General features: G+C 34.1%; 4 protein-coding genes across 5 annotated transcripts; 2 read left to right on the top strand and 2 right to left on the bottom strand.

The window, feature by feature from the left end:
- Window positions 1-616: 616 nt before the first annotated feature.
- Window positions 617-3,347, bottom strand: LOC140671428 (uncharacterized). Its single transcript, XM_072902719.1, has 3 exons — window positions 2,978-3,347; window positions 2,451-2,662; window positions 617-2,335 (listed from the first exon to the last, which is right to left on the bottom strand). The coding sequence occupies exons 1-3, from the start codon at window positions 3,345-3,347 to the stop codon at window positions 2,033-2,035; spliced, it is 885 nt and encodes a 294-aa protein (XP_072758820.1). The 3' UTR covers window positions 617-2,032.
- Window positions 3,348-4,680: 1,333 nt separating this feature from the next.
- On the top strand, window positions 4,681-6,565 carry Pisd (phosphatidylserine decarboxylase). Its single transcript, XM_072902342.1, has 5 exons — window positions 4,681-4,818; window positions 4,892-5,129; window positions 5,207-5,440; window positions 5,533-5,803; window positions 5,952-6,565. Exons 1-5 carry the CDS (start codon window positions 4,784-4,786, stop codon window positions 6,422-6,424), a joined length of 1,251 nt encoding a protein of 416 aa, XP_072758443.1. The 5' UTR covers window positions 4,681-4,783; the 3' UTR covers window positions 6,425-6,565.
- A 366-nt stretch (window positions 6,566-6,931) lies between these two features.
- On the top strand, window positions 6,932-16,127 carry LOC140671179 (CB1 cannabinoid receptor-interacting protein 1). The gene is made up of 2 exons (XM_072902345.1): window positions 6,932-8,631; window positions 14,244-16,127. The coding sequence occupies exons 1-2, from the start codon at window positions 8,456-8,458 to the stop codon at window positions 14,566-14,568; spliced, it is 501 nt and encodes a 166-aa protein (XP_072758446.1). The 5' UTR covers window positions 6,932-8,455; the 3' UTR covers window positions 14,569-16,127.
- Window positions 16,128-16,610: 483 nt separating this feature from the next.
- LOC140671173 (RNA polymerase II-associated protein 1) lies at window positions 16,611-21,135 on the bottom strand. Of its 2 annotated transcripts, none has more exons than XM_072902325.1 (9): window positions 21,070-21,135; window positions 20,649-20,980; window positions 19,874-20,579; window positions 19,286-19,787; window positions 18,961-19,130; window positions 18,667-18,826; window positions 18,312-18,588; window positions 18,041-18,144; window positions 16,611-17,965 (listed from the first exon to the last, which is right to left on the bottom strand). In XM_072902325.1, the coding sequence occupies exons 2-9, from the start codon at window positions 20,907-20,909 to the stop codon at window positions 16,624-16,626; spliced, it is 3,522 nt and encodes a 1,173-aa protein (XP_072758426.1). In that variant the 5' UTR covers window positions 20,910-20,980; window positions 21,070-21,135; the 3' UTR covers window positions 16,611-16,623. The 2 variants fall into 2 exon arrangements, with proteins under 2 accessions (XP_072758426.1, XP_072758427.1); XM_072902326.1 differs by having other exon boundaries at window positions 21,057-21,076.
- Window positions 21,136-21,246: the final 111 nt, after the last annotated feature.

The raw sequence follows: 21,246 nt of genomic DNA, 5'->3' as shown, positions 1-21,246 counted from the left end.
TTTATCCGAGATCACATGTGGAATGTGGAGCTGCACCAACCCTTCTATTTCCTGATCTACTATTTTCGACGTATGGTATGTTAATACGATTATACCCATTATTGATAAAATAGAAACTGAAGATATCATTAACTTGTTTAGAATTTTTTTATATTTTTTTAATTTAGTGTAGTATTTATAGTATTTATTTACATAGTATTTTATTGTAGTGTAATAGTGTAGTAAAATTTTACATCAAGATTAAAATTTCACAAAGTATAGAAAGATGTAAATAAATAAAACTATGGAAAACGTTTTATTTGTATTTTTAAAAATTTTGCAAAAATATTATAAATTATTAAAAGTTATTAATTGAATATATATAATGCATTGAAATAAAAATAGATGGATTTATGCTAGATTCTAATATTAGTTTTAGATATTTTAATGTTTGATTTGCTAAAGTTATTTTAATTATTGTTCTACAGACTTTTACTCAATTTTTTTTTCAGTCCAAACAGAATTAGAAGTTCTGCCCAGATCTTTCGCTTTTATCAGATGACTGCTATTATTATTGAGCTATCCAGTTCCCCACATATGTTATATCTAATTTTAGGTATGACATACATTGAGACTATTTTCGTTTGTGATGAATAAATATTTATATACAATTTATTTTTGATGCGTCACACATGATATAGAAATGAAGTATTACAGCAAATTAAATCTATGATATTATGCATTATATCGTTTTGAATCTTATTTTGCAGTCTTATTCATGTACAATTCCGTATGCAATACACATCCATAGAACATCCGGAAGAAAGTTTCAAGTAAGATCACAGTAACTTTTCATAGCAACTTGAAGTACAAATGTGTAATAGATCGTTAAATAATACCATGGATGTATTTTCGCGTTAATTATTGTGTTCCTTATCGTTATTGATATCGCTCGTACAAATACTCTACTACATCACATATCAAAAACACGTTTTATCAAATATCATTGTTACCAATATCACTTACGCTATATGTATAAATTTTATGTATACGTGTGTGTGATGTCATGCGGTTATCGTCGATCTGCGAAAGTGTAACATGATATTTTAAAGCTACTATTACTCTACTAAAATACCAATATATATCAAAGATATTAAAAAATAAATATATATATATATATGTATATATATATTTTTATATGTATATATATATATACGATATCGCAACAAGTAAAAAATATACAATTGTTATACGCCATACGTGGCAAAAAGGGCCACCTATAATATCCTCGATAAAAAGAGAGAAAGATAGAGAGGGAGAAAAGAGTGGGAAAGAACTGATCTTTACCGCAACAATTAAAATAAAGATATTACATGTACAAAAATCACAACCAGCGAGTAGCCAATTACTCTATGCTAGTATAATAAAAATATTATGATTATATATAAAATATTATACAATAAATTATGCCACACTTATGTGCGGCTTCAGGAATTTTACGAGGGCGGCACTCGCTCGCTCCGTCTGTCAGAATTATAATTCGACTAACAATTTGCTCCCAATAATCTCTCAATGTATCGGGATTTCTGCGCAATATAATTGTCGCGAGCAACCCTTAAGTACAAATCACTCACCGAGTTAGGCATCATTATTTTCGGCACTGTATGACTTTTTAACTATATCCTATTTGGCATTTTATTCTGGCAGTTTGTTAGTTCGTATATGAAACATTTAACATATATAAAAAAAATAAATTAGGCAATTCATGTGAATGAACGAATTATGTTAAAGCGCCGCGAATAACAGGGTTGCTCTCGATGCTTATTTTCGCGCACGGGAATATCTATTAATAATCTCGTCTCGTCTAAAATCTAAATAACAGTATTAGCTGCCTCTCTTTGTCGAGATAATTTTCAACGAATCTAGCTACCGAGTACATCACATAGGGAGGGAGAGGTGATTATTCTGACAGAAGGGAAAGCGACCGCCTATGATCACAGAGGGATTCTAAAAAAGTATAGAGTCTATCTCACTTATAATAGGATTGTTTTGTTTAGGTCTCGCTCGAAGACGGGCGTTCCCAACAGCACAACCATCTACGCCACAATGGGGGCGGCTTCCTACGCCGATAGAGTAAATTGGCGCCTCCACGTCGCGTATTGAGGGCACTGACTATCGCCTGATCAAAGGCCTCCTTGAGGTCGTGTTGCGTCAATGCGGATGTTTCGACGTAATTGACGGCGCCCAGTCTCCGCGCCAACTGATGACCCTGGATAGTGGTGATCGGCGCCTGACCGTATCTCGCAAGTTGCAACATCAGACGTACATCCGATCTTAGATCGCTTTTCGTTCCTACCTAGAATATTATAATGACAATAATTGCAGTATTGTTAGATTTATAATATTTTACAAGATAAATAAATATTATATTATTAACAGAGATTATACAATCTACTTCATCTAGATCATACCAAAATAATTGGAGCACCAGGACAGTATTTTCGCACTTCATTGATCCATCTGGAAGCCACACTGTGATAAGATGAAGGGCATACAACGCTGAAGCAAACTAGGAACACGTCTGTCTCGGGATAGCACAATGATCTCAAGGGATCAAAGTCATCCTGGCCTGCTGTATCACATAGCTGGACATTCAGTGGCTGTCCATCAACATTTACAACCACTAGACAGATATAATTACAAAAAATGTTAGTATATTGTTGGATCAAATTAATATATTTTTATTTATTTGTCCTCGAGAAAAAATGATAAAAACAGATAAAAACAAAAAGAAGAATCAACTGCCATAAAGAAAAAATAAAAATAAATATTTTACAGCATTTGCTAAGCACATCTTGATCGTTTTAAAAATTGTAATATTTTATAAAGCAAAACTGAATATGTGTCGCACAGATACCCAGTATGTATTCTTAAATTACAATCCTGAGTCATATTATTGTTAATATGTAACACAGATACATCCCAAAACTATACGAACCATTATAATTGTCAAACGCAGTTGGCACATATTCTCCAGGGAAGCCGTTGGTGGAGTATGAAACCACCAGGCTGGTCTTGCCGACTGCGCCGTCACCTACCAAGACCACTTTGATTCTTCTGTCGAGCGGTGTCGCAGGATGCTCCGCTACGTTTTGATTTTGCGCTCCAGTACCGATAGCCGCCGACGACGACGTCGTCGTTGGCGTCGCCATTGTCACCATCATCGTCGTCATCGGCTGTTGCTGCTGCTGTTTAGTGACCTGCATCTGCATGGTCTGTCCACCCTTGAGCAACGGCCTTGTCCAGTTGGTATGCGAAGACGGCGGCATTGTCTCGCTCTTGATCTTACCGCAGCCCCGACCTTTCATACGTCAAGTGAGACTACTCCGCGAACACGACGGATTCCTCCGTGCAATTCTCCCCGACTCGTTCCTCCTTCTCGGCACCGATGTTGACAACGTCGTTGTTTCACTTCAAGATAGTGCCGTTCCGTAGCAACGTCGCGTCGTCGCGAGCGTCATGTCTCGCGTTCGGGAACAGGATCGTCGGCCACTGGTTGATCTTCCCGATGCGATCTTCGGTGGTGCAAAATATATACGTGGGGGTATGTCGCGACCGGGGGGGTCGAAACAGGATAGACGAACGGATAGACCGACGAGACAGACGGCGACGACGATGGAAAACAATGGGAACTGACAAGGGCGAACGCGGACCAATTGTGATCGCACGGCGGACACAAAAAAAAGGCCAGTTTGACGATTCACCTGCCGCGACGCGGAGCCACCTGTTATCGCGCCCCCGCCTCCTGGTGTGCGCCTCCTCACTCCTCACCGTTATTTGACGGCGGTGTCGCGCGCGGTGTGTATGTACGCACCACGCACCGCGGGCCCGTATGACACACGGCACACGCGTGCATTCATGTGACATCACGTATCGCGTGTTGTTTAACCCTCTCGAGCGTGCGCGCATAATATTATTTAAATTAGAGATGTTTATCCTTAGTCGATATTACATCAATATTTGATACATTTTTGACATTTTAAAATTATCGTAAAAAATCATTCAATATATAAATTTTAATATTAATAATTATTATAATTATAATATTCAATATGAATTATTCAATAATTATCTTGAAAAAGTAACAACAAAATTAGGAATTTGAATTTAGATGATATATATTTTCCTTATATTTTATAAAATAATGTAATTTAAAGGAGATTATACATGAATTTTTAAATCAATGATAATTGATTGCATATCTAAAAGCTTAACAAATAAGAGATAATATAAAAGCTTATTAATAATAATTTAATCTAAAAATTTAATGCGATCTGATTTAATCACGCATTGTCGTATTATTTAATTTTGGCATAATTTGCAGAGGTTTTTTTAAGATGTTTTGATAGCGAATATATTGATATATATATGTTAAAACGCAATAAACATAATTAATATATATTACGATATCGAGAATATTTATAGATATTTTTATTGATAAGAAGATAAAATAATGATATACATATTCTCTTCTTGTTTTAAATTTTTGCAAAAACATTTTTTTAATAAAAAAACAATGAAATATTCAGTTTTAATTATTTTTAATAAAAAATTATTCTTTGTCAAACTTGTGAATTACATACATTCGTAGAAAAATCGGATTTGAAATTGAAAGATGCGCGCGCATTTAAATTCATTTGAATCTGGAGCAAGAGAGTTTACACGTGTGCAAAATGCTTGTGATAAGAATGCTCGTTTCACATAATTTGCAGACTAGATAATAAAAATTAATCATAGATTAATTATGAAAAATATGTGGAGACTGAGTCGTCTTATCAGGTACGTTTCATTATCATTTATTTTTCGATGATTCGACTTTTACACTAATATAACCTCTTTACATTGTTTTCAGAGGATATCAACATTGTGGCTCTTTGTTAAAAATAACGTCACAACGTTCGACAAGTCTTGTCAGAAGCTGTACGTCAAGTGTCAATATAAAATATATTAAGAACACTCGTCGACGATGGCTAATGATTGTTTCTGGAATTGGATTATCATTACTCACAGCAACACAATGGGATTATTTACACAAACATGGATATTCCATCGACATCCACGATAGGCCAGAATTGTTAAACGATGTTGTGGTAATCTCATAAAGAACAATAGATTTGTGATAAATTTGTTGAGTTATTAAATGAAATATAGTCTTATTGTTACACAGGTTACATGTTACTGCTGTCTGCCGTTGAGAACAACCAGCAGGATATGGGGTTGGTTAACCAGCATTGAATTGCCAGTTGGTTTAAGACCAATGCTTTATGGATTTTATGCGAACATGTTTCATGCCGATTTAGGTGAGATAGAATTAGATCTGTCTGCATTTCCAAACCTAGTGGAATTTTTTGTGCGGGCACTTAAACACAATGCAAGACCAATTGCTGTGAATACAAACATGGTGATTATTTTATTACAAGCAGATAATTAAGTAATCTTATTTAAATCTGATATAAACAATATTGTTGGTAATATGCTGGAAATTGCTTACAGATTTCACCTGCAGATGGTAAAGTCCTTTATTTTGGACCGGTAACTTCTTGCCGCGTGGAACAAGTAAAAGGAGTAACGTATGATCTTAGGCAGTTTTTAGGCGATGTGAACAAATCTACATCAAACAAAATCGCAGACGATTATGTTAATTCACTTTTGAAAAATCCAGATAATAGATTATATCAATTAATCATTTATTTGGCACCTGGTGATTATCATCGATTTCACAGTCCCACCGATTGGAATATAAAACTCCGACGACATTTTCCAGGTATGTTTTATCTTTTAAACTGTAGCTTATATATATGTATATATGTATGTATATATATATATATATATATATATATATATATATATATATATATATATATATATATATATATATATATATATTTACACCTTTTTTTTAAACAATTCAGGAAAATTATTAAGCGTCAATCCAAAGATACTCAAATTTATGCCAAATCTGTTCTCGCTGAACGAGCGAGTCGTGTATATCGGGGAATGGACGAACGGTTTCATGGCTTATACGGCGATCGGCGCGACTAACGTGGGTTCCATAAGGATTTATTGCGATGGAAATTTGGCGACCAACACGGTGCAATGGCCGGAATTCGCGTATTCGAAGGAGGCGAATTTAAATGCGCATATAAATAAAGGCGAACTCTTTGGCGAATTCAGACTCGGGTCCACGATCGTGCTTCTGTTCGAGGCACCGCGAGATTTTCGATTCAGCTTGCAAGTCGGCCAGACCATTAAAGTCGGTCAGGCATTGAGCATGCATTTTAACAACGAGGAAAGACAAATCGAACGACGACACTTAATTATGGATGCCGCCCAAGATTGGAGACGTATATGGAGCAGAAATATAGACAGTAGAATGATAAAGTAGCAGCCAATTGTAATTCTACGGAGAAATGAGACATGTACTTGCGCCTCGTTCACTCGCACTTTTTCACGCGAAGTTATGTTGTAGGCAAAATAAAGAGAAGAATGACTTAATGTAATATTTAAAAACTCGGACTCTCTTGGAGTAAGTATCGATCTTGTAATTACTTTTGTACATAGCCACGTTCGTGCGCGAGAAATCATTGTATCTCACACGACTTATCTCAAATTACATGTAAATTATATCTTACGTGATTACTCTCGTTATTTTAATTGCGCAAATATCACGCGAAAGATGTGATTTATAATAGGTTTGACACAATTTATTTGTACTTATACATACATGTGTAGAGTCAGACACAGACACACGTTAATTACGTAACGTGTTTAATTGTAATGATTACAATTGAAAACCGTACTCGATGCGTGGAAAAAAAATATATGTATATATGTATATATGTATATATATATATATATATATATATATATATGTATATATATATATATATATATATATATATATATATGTATATATATTATATGTTATATATTTCTCTCCACTTTTGGTGCGTCATTACTAATAGAGGTCGAATCGTAAACTGTTTTAGTTGCATGTCAAATCGATCTTTGTCCGTAGTTAAGTCGACCGGTCAAGGCTATTATATGAAACACTTTCCTCAATTAAAGCTCTAACTCCTTTTTTTCAAACCGAAAGTAACAAAGACAATGACGTATACGTAAGCTTATGAGCACACGAAGTGTCAATCTGGTTGATTCTTGTTATATGAGATGTACATTGTACCAATTCTCTTTATCGTTAATATTAATATATTATTTTTTTCTGAGAAATTATATTAGATAAAAATATCGTTCGTGTTTACATGTTAAGTGTGCGTGCAAACATGACTTTACACTTTATAAACTAGAATAAATCAAAATATGATGTTTAATCACAGAGAGATAGCAGATATATTTTATAATGCAAAAAGTGCATAGAATAACATGATTTATTTTAGTATCGTATTTTCTTAAATAATAATGAATTATATCCAAATATAATAATGAATTTAGAACAACATCCCACATTTCAAATAACATTCCACAATCCCGCTATTTTATTATTTTATTTTATTATGGCGATTTGGATCTATGATTATAGGAATTTTTCTTATTAACCAACTGCCAACAAATATTTCAATATTCACGCTATTATTATTCTAATTAATCCTAATAATAATCCTTGTTTAGAAAACAGTGTCTTTCCGTGTCTGCCCATGTATTATGTATCACGTAAACAATAGCAATTATAGAAGAGCATGACTTTGATGTACACAGTGTTTGTACATAATGTAGTTGCCAAGTAAACGTAATCGATGACCACGAATATTAGAAGATAAGTTGAACTTATATACATCTTCTATTAACATATTAATATTCTAATTTAGAAAAAATTAATTGCATATTGATTCAAGCATTATCCAATAATTAGAGAAAAAAGAGAGAAAGAGAATACGCTAATTTAAATTTAATTTTATTGCAAACTTCTTTTAGATATATATTTTTTTTGCAAATTTTAGAACGTTAATTTAAGTCTGCTTTTCCTTGCTTATAGATGCTAATACTAACACCATCCCACGCATAGAATTTTTTCGCATCCTTCATCCATCATCACTACGGGGGGCTTAATGCTGGTGCTTTTGAGGAAGATCTGCATTGGTTGTCAATACGAGAAGAAGGAGGAAAGCCGCCGAGTCTTGAGTCGGCGTTGCAAACGTCAAACCGTCGCTCGTTGGATCAGTGAGCGTCGCGACGCCCGCGGCGCAGGTTGCATCGTCTCCTTTTCTTGCGACCAAGCCGATAGCGCGTACCAATGCGGAACACGTTGACGTGATACTACGTATTGTTTGATGTGCACTCGAGCCGCTCAGTATTTTTATTTTATTTTTTTTTTCTCTCTTTATTTATCTGCTGTGGGATACCCGCAGACTTTGCAGAGCACCGGGTGACTATTATGGGGCATTTGAGCGGCGGCTAAATGGGGGCCGATGGACATTTTCGCGTGACCTTGTCCCTGAGGAGGGAACCGGGCGCCGGTCCGGTCTACTGCAAGATGGAGACATCCGCCAGATTCCGGCAACTGAAGACGGTGAAGCTGAGCTGCGAGACGACCTACCGCCTCGACATCAGCTTCAAGCCGCCGCAACTGCTGCAGTGGGTACAGTGAATGTACAATTAATAATATATTCATATACACGTACATACATAAATCGAGTGATCCAGGGACGGTTTCTTTTTTTCTTTTTTAGAAAAACGTTGAGAAGTTCTCGCGTAATCTAGATGGCAAATGACAAGATAAATTGAATTATTTTTAATTGAAAAAATAGATATGTAAAGATTTATCATGTTTTTTATCTATCTTCGAGGATATCATTTTTGTTACATATTTCGTTAGATTAACTTAATCGTTTCTTATTATAATTAAAACCTAATTATGTATTAATTAAATCTGAATATCATATATGGAATATATTGATGTTTTATTAATACGATAAAATTTTTATTATGATAAAAAGTAATCTAAACAAGCCTAAACATAATTTTATCGTAACGTTAAATTATATTCGACTTTATTAGGAATAGATTGAATAACCATCGAAAGTGTTATAACTACCTTCCAAAGGGAGCTATAAACTTGCGCGAAAAAAGTCGCATTCGACTAATAGCAGTTTATTAGAAATTTATACGATCATCTTAAACGTGAAGATGGAGTAAGAGCTGGCGATAAATTTCAACGCGTTCTATACTCTAGGGATGAGGATTACTTCTCGTTACACATACACACACATACACTCGGATACTAATGTAGAACTAATAATGCCAACTTAGTCGTAATACTGAAAATAAATGTTTGATTGTACCGAACGTGGGTGTATACGCATGTTTAGCAAAAAAATTGCTATTCTATGCTAAATAATTTATCGATATTACTATGGGAGTTATTATTATGGGTTATTACGAATTAATTTACATCAATATTTCATCAATATTCGAAGATTTTGTTTAATTTTCTTCTAGACATAGAAATAGAATCTTTACAGAGATTTTTGGACTTTTTTTTATTATTAGTTTTGAAATTAATTGTATAAGTTTAATTATATTTTTCTTGCCATCTTTCTATAAAATCTATTTTTTTTTAAATTGGAACGCTGGATTGTTAGAAAAAAGTCTACAAGTAATTTGGACTTCATCCAATAAACTTTGTATAATAAACCTTTAAAAAAATTGATCCAGAAAAATAAAAACCTTAATTACAAGTTAATTCGATACAATTACGCTATCGCGAATGAAAGGTTTGAAATAATTTTTAAACACGCAAATATATATCCAAGTATTTATCGGGATTAATAAGAGATTTAATCTTTGTCAGAGAGGAGATTAATTTAACTCAAATACACTCTGCATGTTTATTCTGTATATAGTTATATACGTATACAATATTATATTGTAATGTAAAAGTTTCTTCGAAATGGAAACAAAGTACAAACGGGGTCACATTTGGATGCCGCAAAGCATGCTGGCGGTTTAACAGGTCGTACTTAAGACTGAAGGAAAGTTAGAGCTCGCGGTTAAAGTCGAATAAACAGAGTTTCGGCGAACCAGATGCAGCAAGCGAATTCATTCGCACATAATTAATATTGACCTTTATTGTCTTTACAATAGGACGAAACTTTGTCACAATAATTCCAGCGTGAGGTAATCAATTTCCACGTGTAGCGCGGAACGTCTAATAAACGCAGCTCTCGAGTCGGCGATGACACATTAGGGGGCCACCAACTTTAAATGCGTGCGAGTGTACCAGCTGTAACGACTCCTCGAACGAGTGCAAGAAAAGTAGACTAGTTTTATTGCCTTGAACTGTAAAACTTACCTCAGCTTCGGAAAATCGATCGAGTGATTCTACACGGTGCTCGTGCTGCTTACAATTTACAGGCTCTGGTACACTTGCCCCGCGACTAATGACTCGACTCGCCAGGATCGTCTTATCGCGGAAGCCGAAACAACATGATGAATACGTCTTTTGTACGCTGTTACAAATCTCTACGTAATGGATATGTGTCACGGAATTTAATTCAATCAAGTTTGAGATATTACCGTATTGCGTTATCTCTCCCATTATTAAGAAAAGCCCCCGATAAATATCACATAATTACAGTAATAAACAATAATTACATGCGGAAAATAGCTCGTAGGCGAGATGTCAAGGTCTACCGAGGAACCTGATGCCGAACGATAACTTAATTACCGTAATCTCCTTCAATTAAAACGAAGTATCCCTTATAAGGAATCTCTTTGTAATTCGACAAGAGATTGAAGACGTGAAATTTAAGACAACAATAACAAGAAATTTGAGATTGAATATAAAAGTTAAAAGGGAGATGAAATTCAATAGAGCTTTCCAGATAAAATGGGGAAGATTTTATCATTGCTAATCGGGAGCTTAGGTCTTTCTCTTTCTTTTTCAAGCTGTCATTTCAACATTAAACAGTGATTTATAACAGATAGACGCGATTACGCGACCTACAGGCGTCGAACACAAAATCGAATATGGAGATGAAGATGAATGCGCGGCGAGCATAAATATTTTAGCTACTCAGAAATGCAATCACCGGAATGCGATTCCGGAAGTGTCCGAGTGATCTTTGAAAAGTCACGAAGGTTTGCGTGTTGTCGCGACAAAAATAGAGCAGTTTCCCTGGGGTGGTTTTTTTTTTTCGAACGGTGCAAATTCGAATCGATGGAAAATTCGACTTTCCCTCCCGGCGCTATCGCCAAAATCTCGTGGAATTTTAAGCAGCCGCCCGCCTACGGATTATTAATTCGAATCACGCGATGCATCCTCCCTGCACGACCCGTTTTTCGATTTTAGTCGACGGTAACGGTGCGATAATCGTAACGATCCGTCCCTTTTGACGCAAACAATCGAAAATAGATTATTAACGCTTGATTTATTTCCTCGTACACATTATTATTATTTGATTACCTATTCTATTAATTGTTTGCAGGAGAATAATTCATAAAATACGTACTCGTATCCTTTTCCATTATACGCTACTGCTTTTTTTAATTCAACTTTCGCAGTAAGTAACGAAAAGTTCGCCGTCCTCGTTTGCTCACTATAATATTCCCCCACGGACGCAAGTAAGGCAAGAGGACGCGAAACGTGAAACAGACCAACGAGCTTATGATGTTACGAGCTGCCGAGTGTTGCATTTTTTACGAATGATAATGCTATGTTGACTATGCGCGCCTTTACCGTGCTCGCGGTTGCAAGTCCCAGCTTCGTCCCGGTTCATCTCTTATTTTAGGTGCGCAGCTTCTGCACGTATACATCTTTAATATATAAGCTTGCCGATGTATCCTGTAAAACGCATACCCCTGTCTAGGCTCTCGAAATATTTCATTTTAAGTGGAATTTTTCCCTGGAATGGAATTGTCTCGTGGGAAAAATAACAATTATTTTAACGAAATTTATACCAATATTTTGATATTTTTACTAATATTGTTGAATACCATTTTCTTCTCTTTTTTTCTCCTTTCTCCAGGACACTAAGTTTAGCGTTAATAATGATTTTATAATTAAAACTGGATGCGTCGGCATGCAATAAGTTCTGGAGGCGTGCGATTTTCAAGAGAGTTTATAGAAATTGAAACACATAGATTCCTTCTCTCTCATCGTAAATTATATATTATCTCACGTCCTCTTTTATATACTATTGTAGGATTTTAACAGATTCTCGTTCTTGTAGATAATGAGTTGATTTCTGCCACGCAAGTTATTTATCTCTAACAACGATAAACCGATACACGCGACTGATACGACCACGAGCACGCAGATCATTTGCACACACTCGTCGTTGCTTTCGTGAAAATTCTAAAAATAAAGTCAATCAAAACGTTAAACTTGAGTCAAAGAGTATGCCTCGTGTCCATATGAGAAACTAGACCGGCACGTTCTAAAGATACATGGACTTGTCGATCTAAGGATCAAAGCATCCAAGAATACAACCCGGCGAAGTTTACTCTGACGTAAGATCCAAAATTGCTATACCCGGGCAGGACTCAAGGATACAGAAGTGCAAGAAGTGATGCAATTGATGCATGATATTATTTCACAATGAAAATTATGTAAAATATCGCTCTAGTCGAAAAAAAATGTCAGGTACTTTTAATTAATTAAAGTGAATCTATAACTGCGTCGAGAAATTAAAAAGTACTGTAAACAGCAATTTCAAGTATTTTTTTATCATTCACTTATCACGTTACGTTATTTATTGTCATTCCTATAACTTATCGATGATTGACCACTTTTTTATCATAATTAATTAAGAACGCTTGAAATTTTATGACACTTTTTATTTGGACAAAATGAAAGGTTTCTATTTGAACGTCCTTGTTTCGAAATTTGATATTTCAATTCCATTATCCTCGTGGATCACTATTTTTAAGCTCTACAAATATAACGCATTTTTTTCAACGAGTTGACTTATAGGAACGTGACTATACATAATAATCATCGATTACGTTTATCTTGACTTTACGCCAGGCATGGGAAAAATATTACACCAAAGTATATAATACACATGTGGCAACGATTGTGTGCCATGCAAAACATCTATTTTCGCTTCTAAAAAAAAAGTTTTAATGTGTTATGGAACTCGTCTCAACTCATTTCAATCATCGTTAGAGTCTTATTCATTTAAACTTCTGTCGACTTCCTTACTTTTCGTAGATAGATAATGTGCCAAATAAATAAATGAGATATTTCTTTAAACATAAATAAGCAACCTTGTCGAAAAGAAATGGGTCATATAGAATTCTAACGTGAGGATATACAATAAAAAAACTTTTCTTGTCGTTATAAAGCGCATCACATTTAGCATGCACTTTAAAACGAAACTCAATCGATTTCCTTTCTCTCTTCTCACATTTCCTAACTTTATATATAAACATTTTAAACTGAAGTTCTTTAATAAAATATTACATTTAGAAACGTAAGAATATATAAAATATTCACACAAACTCTTATATAAGAACACGTTAAAAAACTTGATTTTTATTTAATTAAGGATTATTTTATAGAATTCTCAAATTATTTATTCTTAATCCTTGCCTTTCGGCTTAGGATCCTCTAGCCTTTAGCTTACATGTTTTACGTATAATCATTTCATATGTTGAATTCTATAAACCATATGAGAGCTTACTAATTCTACCAAATATATATATATCCTATAAAATAAAATGAACTAAACTAAACTGAAATGAACTGAAATAACTCCATAAAAATATAGAAAATATGATAAATATAATATAATATATATATATATAATCATCTAAAAATCTAAATATCTATATAAATATACAAGCATATACATACATAAACTATATAATCTATAATTTCTTGAAATAAAACCTGTCAATCTATTTTTATCCAGATTTTTAAGTTAAAATTCAAATTCAAATTAAAATAAAAAATTACAATTAAACTTAAAATTAAAATTAAAATTAAGATTAATATCACATTTAAAATTAAAATTAAAATTAAAATTCGAGTTCGAATTCTCAATTCAAAATCAAAATTCTAAATTCTAAATTTCAGAATCCAATATCCAAATTCGAAAAATCAAAAATTCAAATTAAATTAAATTAACTTACTTAACATTTAAAATTCAATTGATTTATTATTTATTTATATCAATTGACATAAGTATTTTTTTTATATGACATAAGCTATATATCTTTTAATATAAGATTCATCGTTTCAGATCCCTGAGTATCGGTGGGAAACCGGTGGAGGCGATTGAACGTGCGAGGGACAGCACGGCGTGTGCCTACAGCGCTTATCACAGCACGAAAGATATCTCGGCGAGCGCACGTGGCCACCGGGAGGATCTGTCGATCGCTATGCGAGTGCTCGGTTCCGGTTACCTGACCACGTGCCTGCAGATCAAATATTATCGTCTAGATGATCAGAGTCACTGCGAGTGGGGTGCTAGACTGCACTGCATCGAGCTTGATTGCTCCAGCGTCGAAGGACGTCTTGTCACAGTAGACCGGGAGACATACAGAAAGCTCGGCATAGAATCTTAACGAACGACGGATGTCATCATCCTTATAATACATTTGTTATACTACTGGCGATGAGAAAATTCGATGCCGCGCCGCAGTCGATGTTTGCTGATGAAATTCGCACGCGACTGCTGAATAATATACTTTATATCGTAAACGCTGCGAGAATATTGAAGGTACTCTAAATGAAGATAAAGATAGCTCAAATCGATAGTACAACGACAGATGATGAAAAATCTAATATATTTTTCCATCTGTGTAATTTTTAATTAAATAAATTCTCGGTTAATCGGTATAGAAACCTAGAAAAATTTTATTCAGGACTTTGATACGTCAAAAATAGGTCTTTTGAGATAAAGGAAGTCTATTGTTAACTTGGTGGCAGACTTGATAAACTTCGTGGAAATAGAATATTTTTAATTCAGTAGAATGAATATAAATCGCGTGGAAATTTCGCGGAAATGTTATCATGATCGACGGATAATTGAGATTGATCGTTGCAGTTAGCAAACAACATTGTATTGCTTCGATGAAGTGGTTTGATGGAAAGAATCTAAATTGATTTTGCGTGCTGCTTTCTTTGTTTAAAATATATTAATAAAAATTTTAAATCAAGAAGATTAATACTCTTTTGCTTTCGGAATTAATAACGGAATAAAAATTGAGATTACGTTTCCTCTTTTATACGATATTTCAAGACCTCGTATCTATACAATTGCATTGTAATTGTCAGTATGTGGTGCATTAATGTATTAATTTTATGATAAACTATTATACATCAATTTTATATCGAATGAATCATCAAGTATTTAACATTACGTTAGAAGAAATAATTAATTACGTAATTACGTTATTATACGTATCTGTTTGATCATTTTTAATCAATATTTTAGTTCTTTAATAAAAGCTGCAAACACATCGATAACTGAATATTTAAGTATCGACATGGTGTATATATATATATCTATACGTATTACGTATTGAACGTGCATCATTGATTACGGATTAATATTTAATTGAATCAATCGCGAAGCAATAGGCCGTGGTATATGCGTAAAAGAACGATGTTTTTCAATCGGAAGAAAAAAAGAAATAAGCGGCGCGGTGTCAGCTTTCGTAATTGTGTGACGAAATGAATTTTCATACGCATTGTTAACGTTATCTGTTAATTCGCTTAGACATTGTTTTTCTCATTTACGATTTAATTTTCATCTCTTTCATATTCTTGCACTTTACAAAAAATTTTTATATCAAGGAATTTATCTTGTTAATGCGAGAAATTCAATAGATATAGACACGCGGTAGACATGTATTATTCGTGAATTAATTCTATAAGCATTTTTTCAAATGCATCGCTATAGGAACAAGTCGCACCTTAATACTTGAAAACTGGCAATCAACAAAATGACCAATTAACGTCTCTACGCTTAATGTAATTAGCAGATTATTTCTCCTTTCTTTCATTATTCATTTAATGAATTTTATTTAATGAAATTATCGTTATATAAATACTACTATTATCTACTTACTACTATCTATCTACTTACTACGTATTTACACACAGTGTGTGTGTATATATATATATATATATATATATATATATATATATATATATATATATATATATATATTATATACACACACACACACCAACTTAACTAAACCTGTACAATATCTGTACTTTCTAATTTTCATTGAAATAAATTCTATAAAGAAATATCAATCATGTTACATATAAATCTAGGTTTAAAGTATCACATAAACTTAGATAATTATGATTAATTAGAAATCCTAATAAATGAATTATATTTAGTAAAAAAGAACTCAAATATATAATAATTATATCAAAAATAAACTAACAATATATAGATTTAGCAGGAAATTTACTTCGATAAATAATTCATATTTTTTCATTATTTTCACCAAAAATAACTAATTGAGAGTCTTACCGATCAAGAAGACGATACCTTGAAGAACTATCAAAGACAATATCTTCATTTCAATATAAAAAATTTAATATATTCACATACATATAATACATATATAAATTATATCGTTTTTACCTTCATCTATTTATCATAACTGTGGTAGTTTGTAGTGCAGCAACCTATCCGCGATGTCCCTGTTCCGCAACTGCTCCATCTGCGTTCGCATTCGCACTGCCAATTTGCTTGTGCGTTTTAAGTACATCGCCGAATGATGTAGCGCGATCGCGAATGGAACTGGACACCAGGTTTCTCTGATGGTTCCACGAACCAATGCCGTGATATAAGCATCTATGAGTGACGCGTCCTCCTCCACTGGATAAAGATAATCTTTTAGTGGTAAGAGCAATTTCTCCGGCGACAATCTCAGGTATCGCAAGGCGGCTGCGTGTTCTGACCACAGCAGTTTCCTATAGTGCGCGTCATGTCGTTGCGCCACCGGTACCAGAAGCGTCGCCGCGAAATTGTTATCTCCGTATGAACTCGAGCAAAATTGCTCGCACAACGCCGTAAACAGATCGGTGAAGGAACTCAGTCCCGGTAGCTCCGCCTGGAAATCCAATCGTGCGTGATATTTTGTCAACAGATCCGACAAGACCTTCGTCAGCAACACGGACACGTCTTTGTCCAGGTATACTGTGTCGCAGAGATACACCAGTACTAATCTACTGAAGCGCAAAGTGGGTGACAGTCTTCTCGTACAATCGGGTATGATCAATGCCAAGCTCAGTACCATTAAAATACTGTCTTTATCCTCCGGCTGAAACTTAATGTCGTTTTTACATTTATTGTATATGTGAACGAACGGCAAGAACAGCCAATCTTTTGGCATCGCCGCCTGATTCCAATCACCGTTTGGAACGATGTATCTCTCGTATAACGACACCGCATCGAAGCGTAAATCTATCTTAACTGGATCTGCTGCGGCCGACGTAGCCAAATCTAATTTGGCCAATTCATTGGAGATTATCTCCAAATTTATTTTCTCGTTGGACAGCGCGATTTTGAAGAGATCTTTCACGTGATCTGTCGCGTCTGCGGGTAAAGCCGACACGAGTTTGATGGCAATTTTCCATATAATTTCTGCTGTCTGATTATTGATTGTATTTCTCAGGAGTGACGCCGCTTTTACCACCATTGTCAACAGACATAATTCCGTTCGACTGTACCACGATCTTTCGAAAGTCCAAGTAAACTTTTCCAAATCTCGGATGTATTTACCAAAATCCGGATGTTCGAGTATTGCGCGAATTTCCATTATACGAGAATGATTATAAAACGTTTTCAGCACTGATGCAAAGAACGGTATGCACGAATTTATCGACACAATCGGCTGCGGTTCTCCATTTTCCGTATAAACGTCCAAGCTTGGTAGACAAGACGGTTCTCGATCCGTTGCCGGAATACAGTTGCTCAATAAATTCGAACTAGAACTGCAAAAAAATGAATACGCTAAAAGTCTTTCTTTTTCCATTAAATATAATTTTCGATATAAGAAATTAATTTACCGAAGTCTCGAGAAAACGTGCTTGTTGGATAACCATGCTATTTCGAATACAGATGTCTTGTCAACGGTGGATAAAGTCTCGGCAATTAATTTCATAACACCCCACTGAAATTTACAATATTTTTACTTTTTGCTCATAATAGCATAAGATAACAATGTCGTTAAGTATTAAAAGAAAATACACACAAGAAATGATATAGTATTGAATATTTTGTGTTTCTTTAAGAGATTAATGATTTTTGAATTATTAAATTAATTAATAATATGCTTACTGTTGTATTAGATACTGATGAGAATTGAGTATTCCATTTTTTTAACAATATGGATATATTTAATTGCAAACTTTTTTCATAACTCGCTACAGCAATTAATGCCGCAGCACGTTCGCAGGCCAACTCGTTTTTAGAGGTGCTTTGGATATCATGATTACTCAACAATAATTGTAATTGTGATATGAGAACACCTGTAACACTTTCCTGTCCTATTTCATAGTGCAATAACATGCGCCAGAGTCGCAAGCTCTCAATACTGAGATTCAAATCGTCTTTCCTAATGAAATATATTAAATATTTTAATAACATAAAATAATAAACGCACATATTATTATAAAAAATACACATAAATTACCCTGTATCACTATTAACATATGTTAAGATGGTGTGGATAATTTTAAAGTTATTCAATTTCTGTGCAACAGGCTTTTTACCATACGTGACGAGAACACGACACAGTTTAATCGCCTTAACTACGGGGATTCCGTAAACGTTGTTTATTGCCTCCTGCATTGCTGTAAGAAACAGAATTTCTATAATTATTACAAAATCATTTATCCATAAATAAAATCTTGACTCAAATTTTTTTTGAAAATGATAGGTTGTTTTACTATCTACTAAGTATCAAAGAGAATTTAAGTCACGTTACCTAATTGGTCTATAGACAGTGGCATAAAATTTTGGATGATAGTATCTAACAAGTATGGCGTGGATGAAATATTTAACGCCGTCGTGTGCGAGTGTCTCGCAAGACGAATGAGTATCTCTAAGGCACATGTTATTCCGATAGGTGGTGGATGCATCTCATTTAGGATATATCTACAAACAGTTACAATTTTAAATTAGCTTTTTCATTTTAAGTGCTAAAAAAATGCTAAAAAAAAATCATATAAACTTAGCAAATTTATGTTGTTTTACTGTTTTTACTGTTATAATATATGTATATTTAATTAAAAATTATAACAATAAAGTACCTGATTCGCAACAGGAAATCGGATCTCAGTAACGTAGCCACTGCATCCAACTGCGCCAATTCGTGATCCTTCAGGGTACTCGTGTCCTTTTCCTCGAGTTGAGGCATCAAGATTGGCTCTATGTATCCGTTGAATCCGTGTAATCTATCCAGACATATCTCATCTGCTTCACTGACCAAAAAAGCTCTTAGCGCTTGCAAGGTCGCTGTGACCACGGCTATGGACGAGTCATCCAAGGAAAATCTCAATAACAACAAAATATTCTTTTGACTTAACGCAGTTAATGGTGATGGATGCAGAGCTTTGTCATATCTGCCCTCATGTGTCTTTTCCATGACATTAGCTAAAGTGGTAAGGGCTTTACACCGTTGCTGTTGAATAGAAGATCTGGTCAGCTGTAGCAATTCTTGAAGGGAATATCCAGGACGTTCGGGTTCCTCTCCATGATGATGAAGTCCCTTGTCTAGGGTTAAGTTCTCATCTTTGTATGGTAATAAGAGACCTGAAAGAGTCGAAATAAAGATGAGCAAAGTATTGTATCAAACTGTTCTATAGCAGAATAAGTATATATATATATATAGTATTAACCGTTAAAATCAAATCTTGCATTGTATTCTTCATTTGTAGGTTCGTCTTCTTTTTCTTCTGGTAAATCTTCCATCCATTTCAATTTTTCTGGTTCAGGTGTGTCCATATGCAGCCATCCTTTCTGTTTGCCTGTTTTCAATAGCTCCTTGGGTGACTTTGGTATACTGACTGTGTCATTTTCACAGTCCATCTTTATGTCTTTCTCATTCAAAGGAAGCTTCGTTTTTTTATCGTTAGATATTTCTTCATCTATTGTTGTTTCTTTTGCGATTGAAACACTTGATGTATTGTCCTCTATTTTTACGTCATAATTATCACTTGAAAAAAGTTTCATCTTTTTAGAAAAACATGCTGCTTCTGTTGTTACTATTGCTTTATTTATAACTGATGTAGTCCTTTTTACATTTTCTTCTTCAATCAATCTTTTTTCACGTTTTTTCTTATTTTTTAAGAATTGTATTATTTTAGGATCTAAAGTATTCTCAAGTATCTTCTTTTCTTTTAATATTTCTGTTTCGCTCATTTTAGCCAAGTTATCCAAATTTTCTTGATGAATCTCAATAGCTAATTGATCTTCTGCAATAAAATTTGCTTCTTCCTTGTTGCAATGCAAGAATTCATTCTTTTGAACCTTCAATGAATCATTTTTCACAGATGTCAGTGTTGAAATATGTTGTCGAAATAAACTCTGGTTGCTATTAGTATTCTACAAAACAAAATAATATAGTAGTTTATTTTAAAAACAACAGAAATAGTATGCTTAAATGTAACGTACTTTTTTCGTAAGTTTGATATCGTCCAATTTAAAAACCTTAGGAAATCCAAGTTCACGTTCTACGGTAGAAACCCGATTGCTGTCAAACCTATACTTTTCATTAAACTTTCTCTCCACAATATTACCAAGTACATTATTCGACGGCGTTGTAGGTATGTTCTGTACCATATCTTTCACATTTAATAAATCCTGAAGTTGAGTCATGACAGGAGGGTTTATCAACTCACCACCACAATTGCCTTGTGAGGTTTCATTAGCCATTTTTGAAGGTTATTTTAACCTCTTTCTTTTATTCTTTGCAACAATTGTAAATTTATATCACAGCAAAAAACCTGCAAAACAAATGTTGATAATTACAATTTTCTAAAAAAAATGATATTATTACGACGTAATATCCGCCAAGATTACCATTATTACGTACAATTTGTCTCATTCCGAAGAGCGATTCAAGGCGCTTTGGCAATTTAAATGGAAAACAATTTTTAAGGCTTAATCACAATAGTCATAAATCGCAAGAAACTAACCAATCACAGTTAAATTTCTAAACCAGGCCTAAAGTGCTTTGAAATGTCATTTTGGCGCCATTTTTAAAATACAA

Source organism: Anoplolepis gracilipes, chromosome 11, assembly GCF_047496725.1.
Source record: "Anoplolepis gracilipes chromosome 11, ASM4749672v1, whole genome shotgun sequence".
In the NCBI taxonomy this organism is placed as follows: Eukaryota; Metazoa; Arthropoda; class Insecta; order Hymenoptera; family Formicidae; genus Anoplolepis; species Anoplolepis gracilipes.
This window is presented reverse-complemented; position numbering and strand designations above follow the sequence as displayed.

What these genes read in the sequence shown, in the direction of transcription:
- LOC140671428 (XM_072902719.1), bottom strand. Translation starts at nt 3,347, where the DNA reads ATGAAAGGTCGGGGCTGCGGTAAGATCAAGAGCGAGACAATGCCGCCG. An exon ending in TGCGTTTGACAATTATAATG is followed by an intron (nt 2,663 to 2,977) that starts GTTCGTATAGTT and finishes ATATCTGTCTAG; the next exon opens with TGGTTGTAAATGTTGATGGA. An exon ending in CTGGTGCTCCAATTATTTTG is followed by an intron (nt 2,336 to 2,450) that starts GTATGATCTAGA and finishes ATAATATTCTAG; the next exon opens with GTAGGAACGAAAAGCGATCT.
- Pisd (XM_072902342.1), top strand. Translation starts at nt 4,784, where the DNA reads ATGAAAAATATGTGGAGACTGAGTCGTCTTATCAG. An exon ending in AATTGTTAAACGATGTTGTG is followed by an intron (nt 5,130 to 5,206) that starts GTAATCTCATAA and finishes ATTGTTACACAG; the next exon opens with GTTACATGTTACTGCTGTCT. An exon ending in ACTCCGACGACATTTTCCAG is followed by an intron (nt 5,804 to 5,951) that starts GTATGTTTTATC and finishes TAAACAATTCAG; the next exon opens with GAAAATTATTAAGCGTCAAT.
- LOC140671179 (XM_072902345.1), top strand. Translation starts at nt 8,456, where the DNA reads ATGGGGGCCGATGGACATTTTCGCGTGACCTTGTCCCTGAGGAGGGAA. An exon ending in AAGCCGCCGCAACTGCTGCA is followed by an intron (nt 8,632 to 14,243) that starts GTGGGTACAGTG and finishes TCATCGTTTCAG; the next exon opens with ATCCCTGAGTATCGGTGGGA.
- LOC140671173 (XM_072902325.1), bottom strand. Translation starts at nt 20,909, where the DNA reads ATGGCTAATGAAACCTCACAAGGCAATTGTGGTGGTGAGTTGATAAAC. An exon ending in GATTTCCTGTTGCGAATCAG is followed by an intron (nt 19,131 to 19,285) that starts GTACTTTATTGT and finishes AACTGTTTGTAG; the next exon opens with ATATATCCTAAATGAGATGC. An exon ending in ACTGTCTATAGACCAATTAG is followed by an intron (nt 18,827 to 18,960) that starts GTAACGTGACTT and finishes TGTTTCTTACAG; the next exon opens with CAATGCAGGAGGCAATAAAC.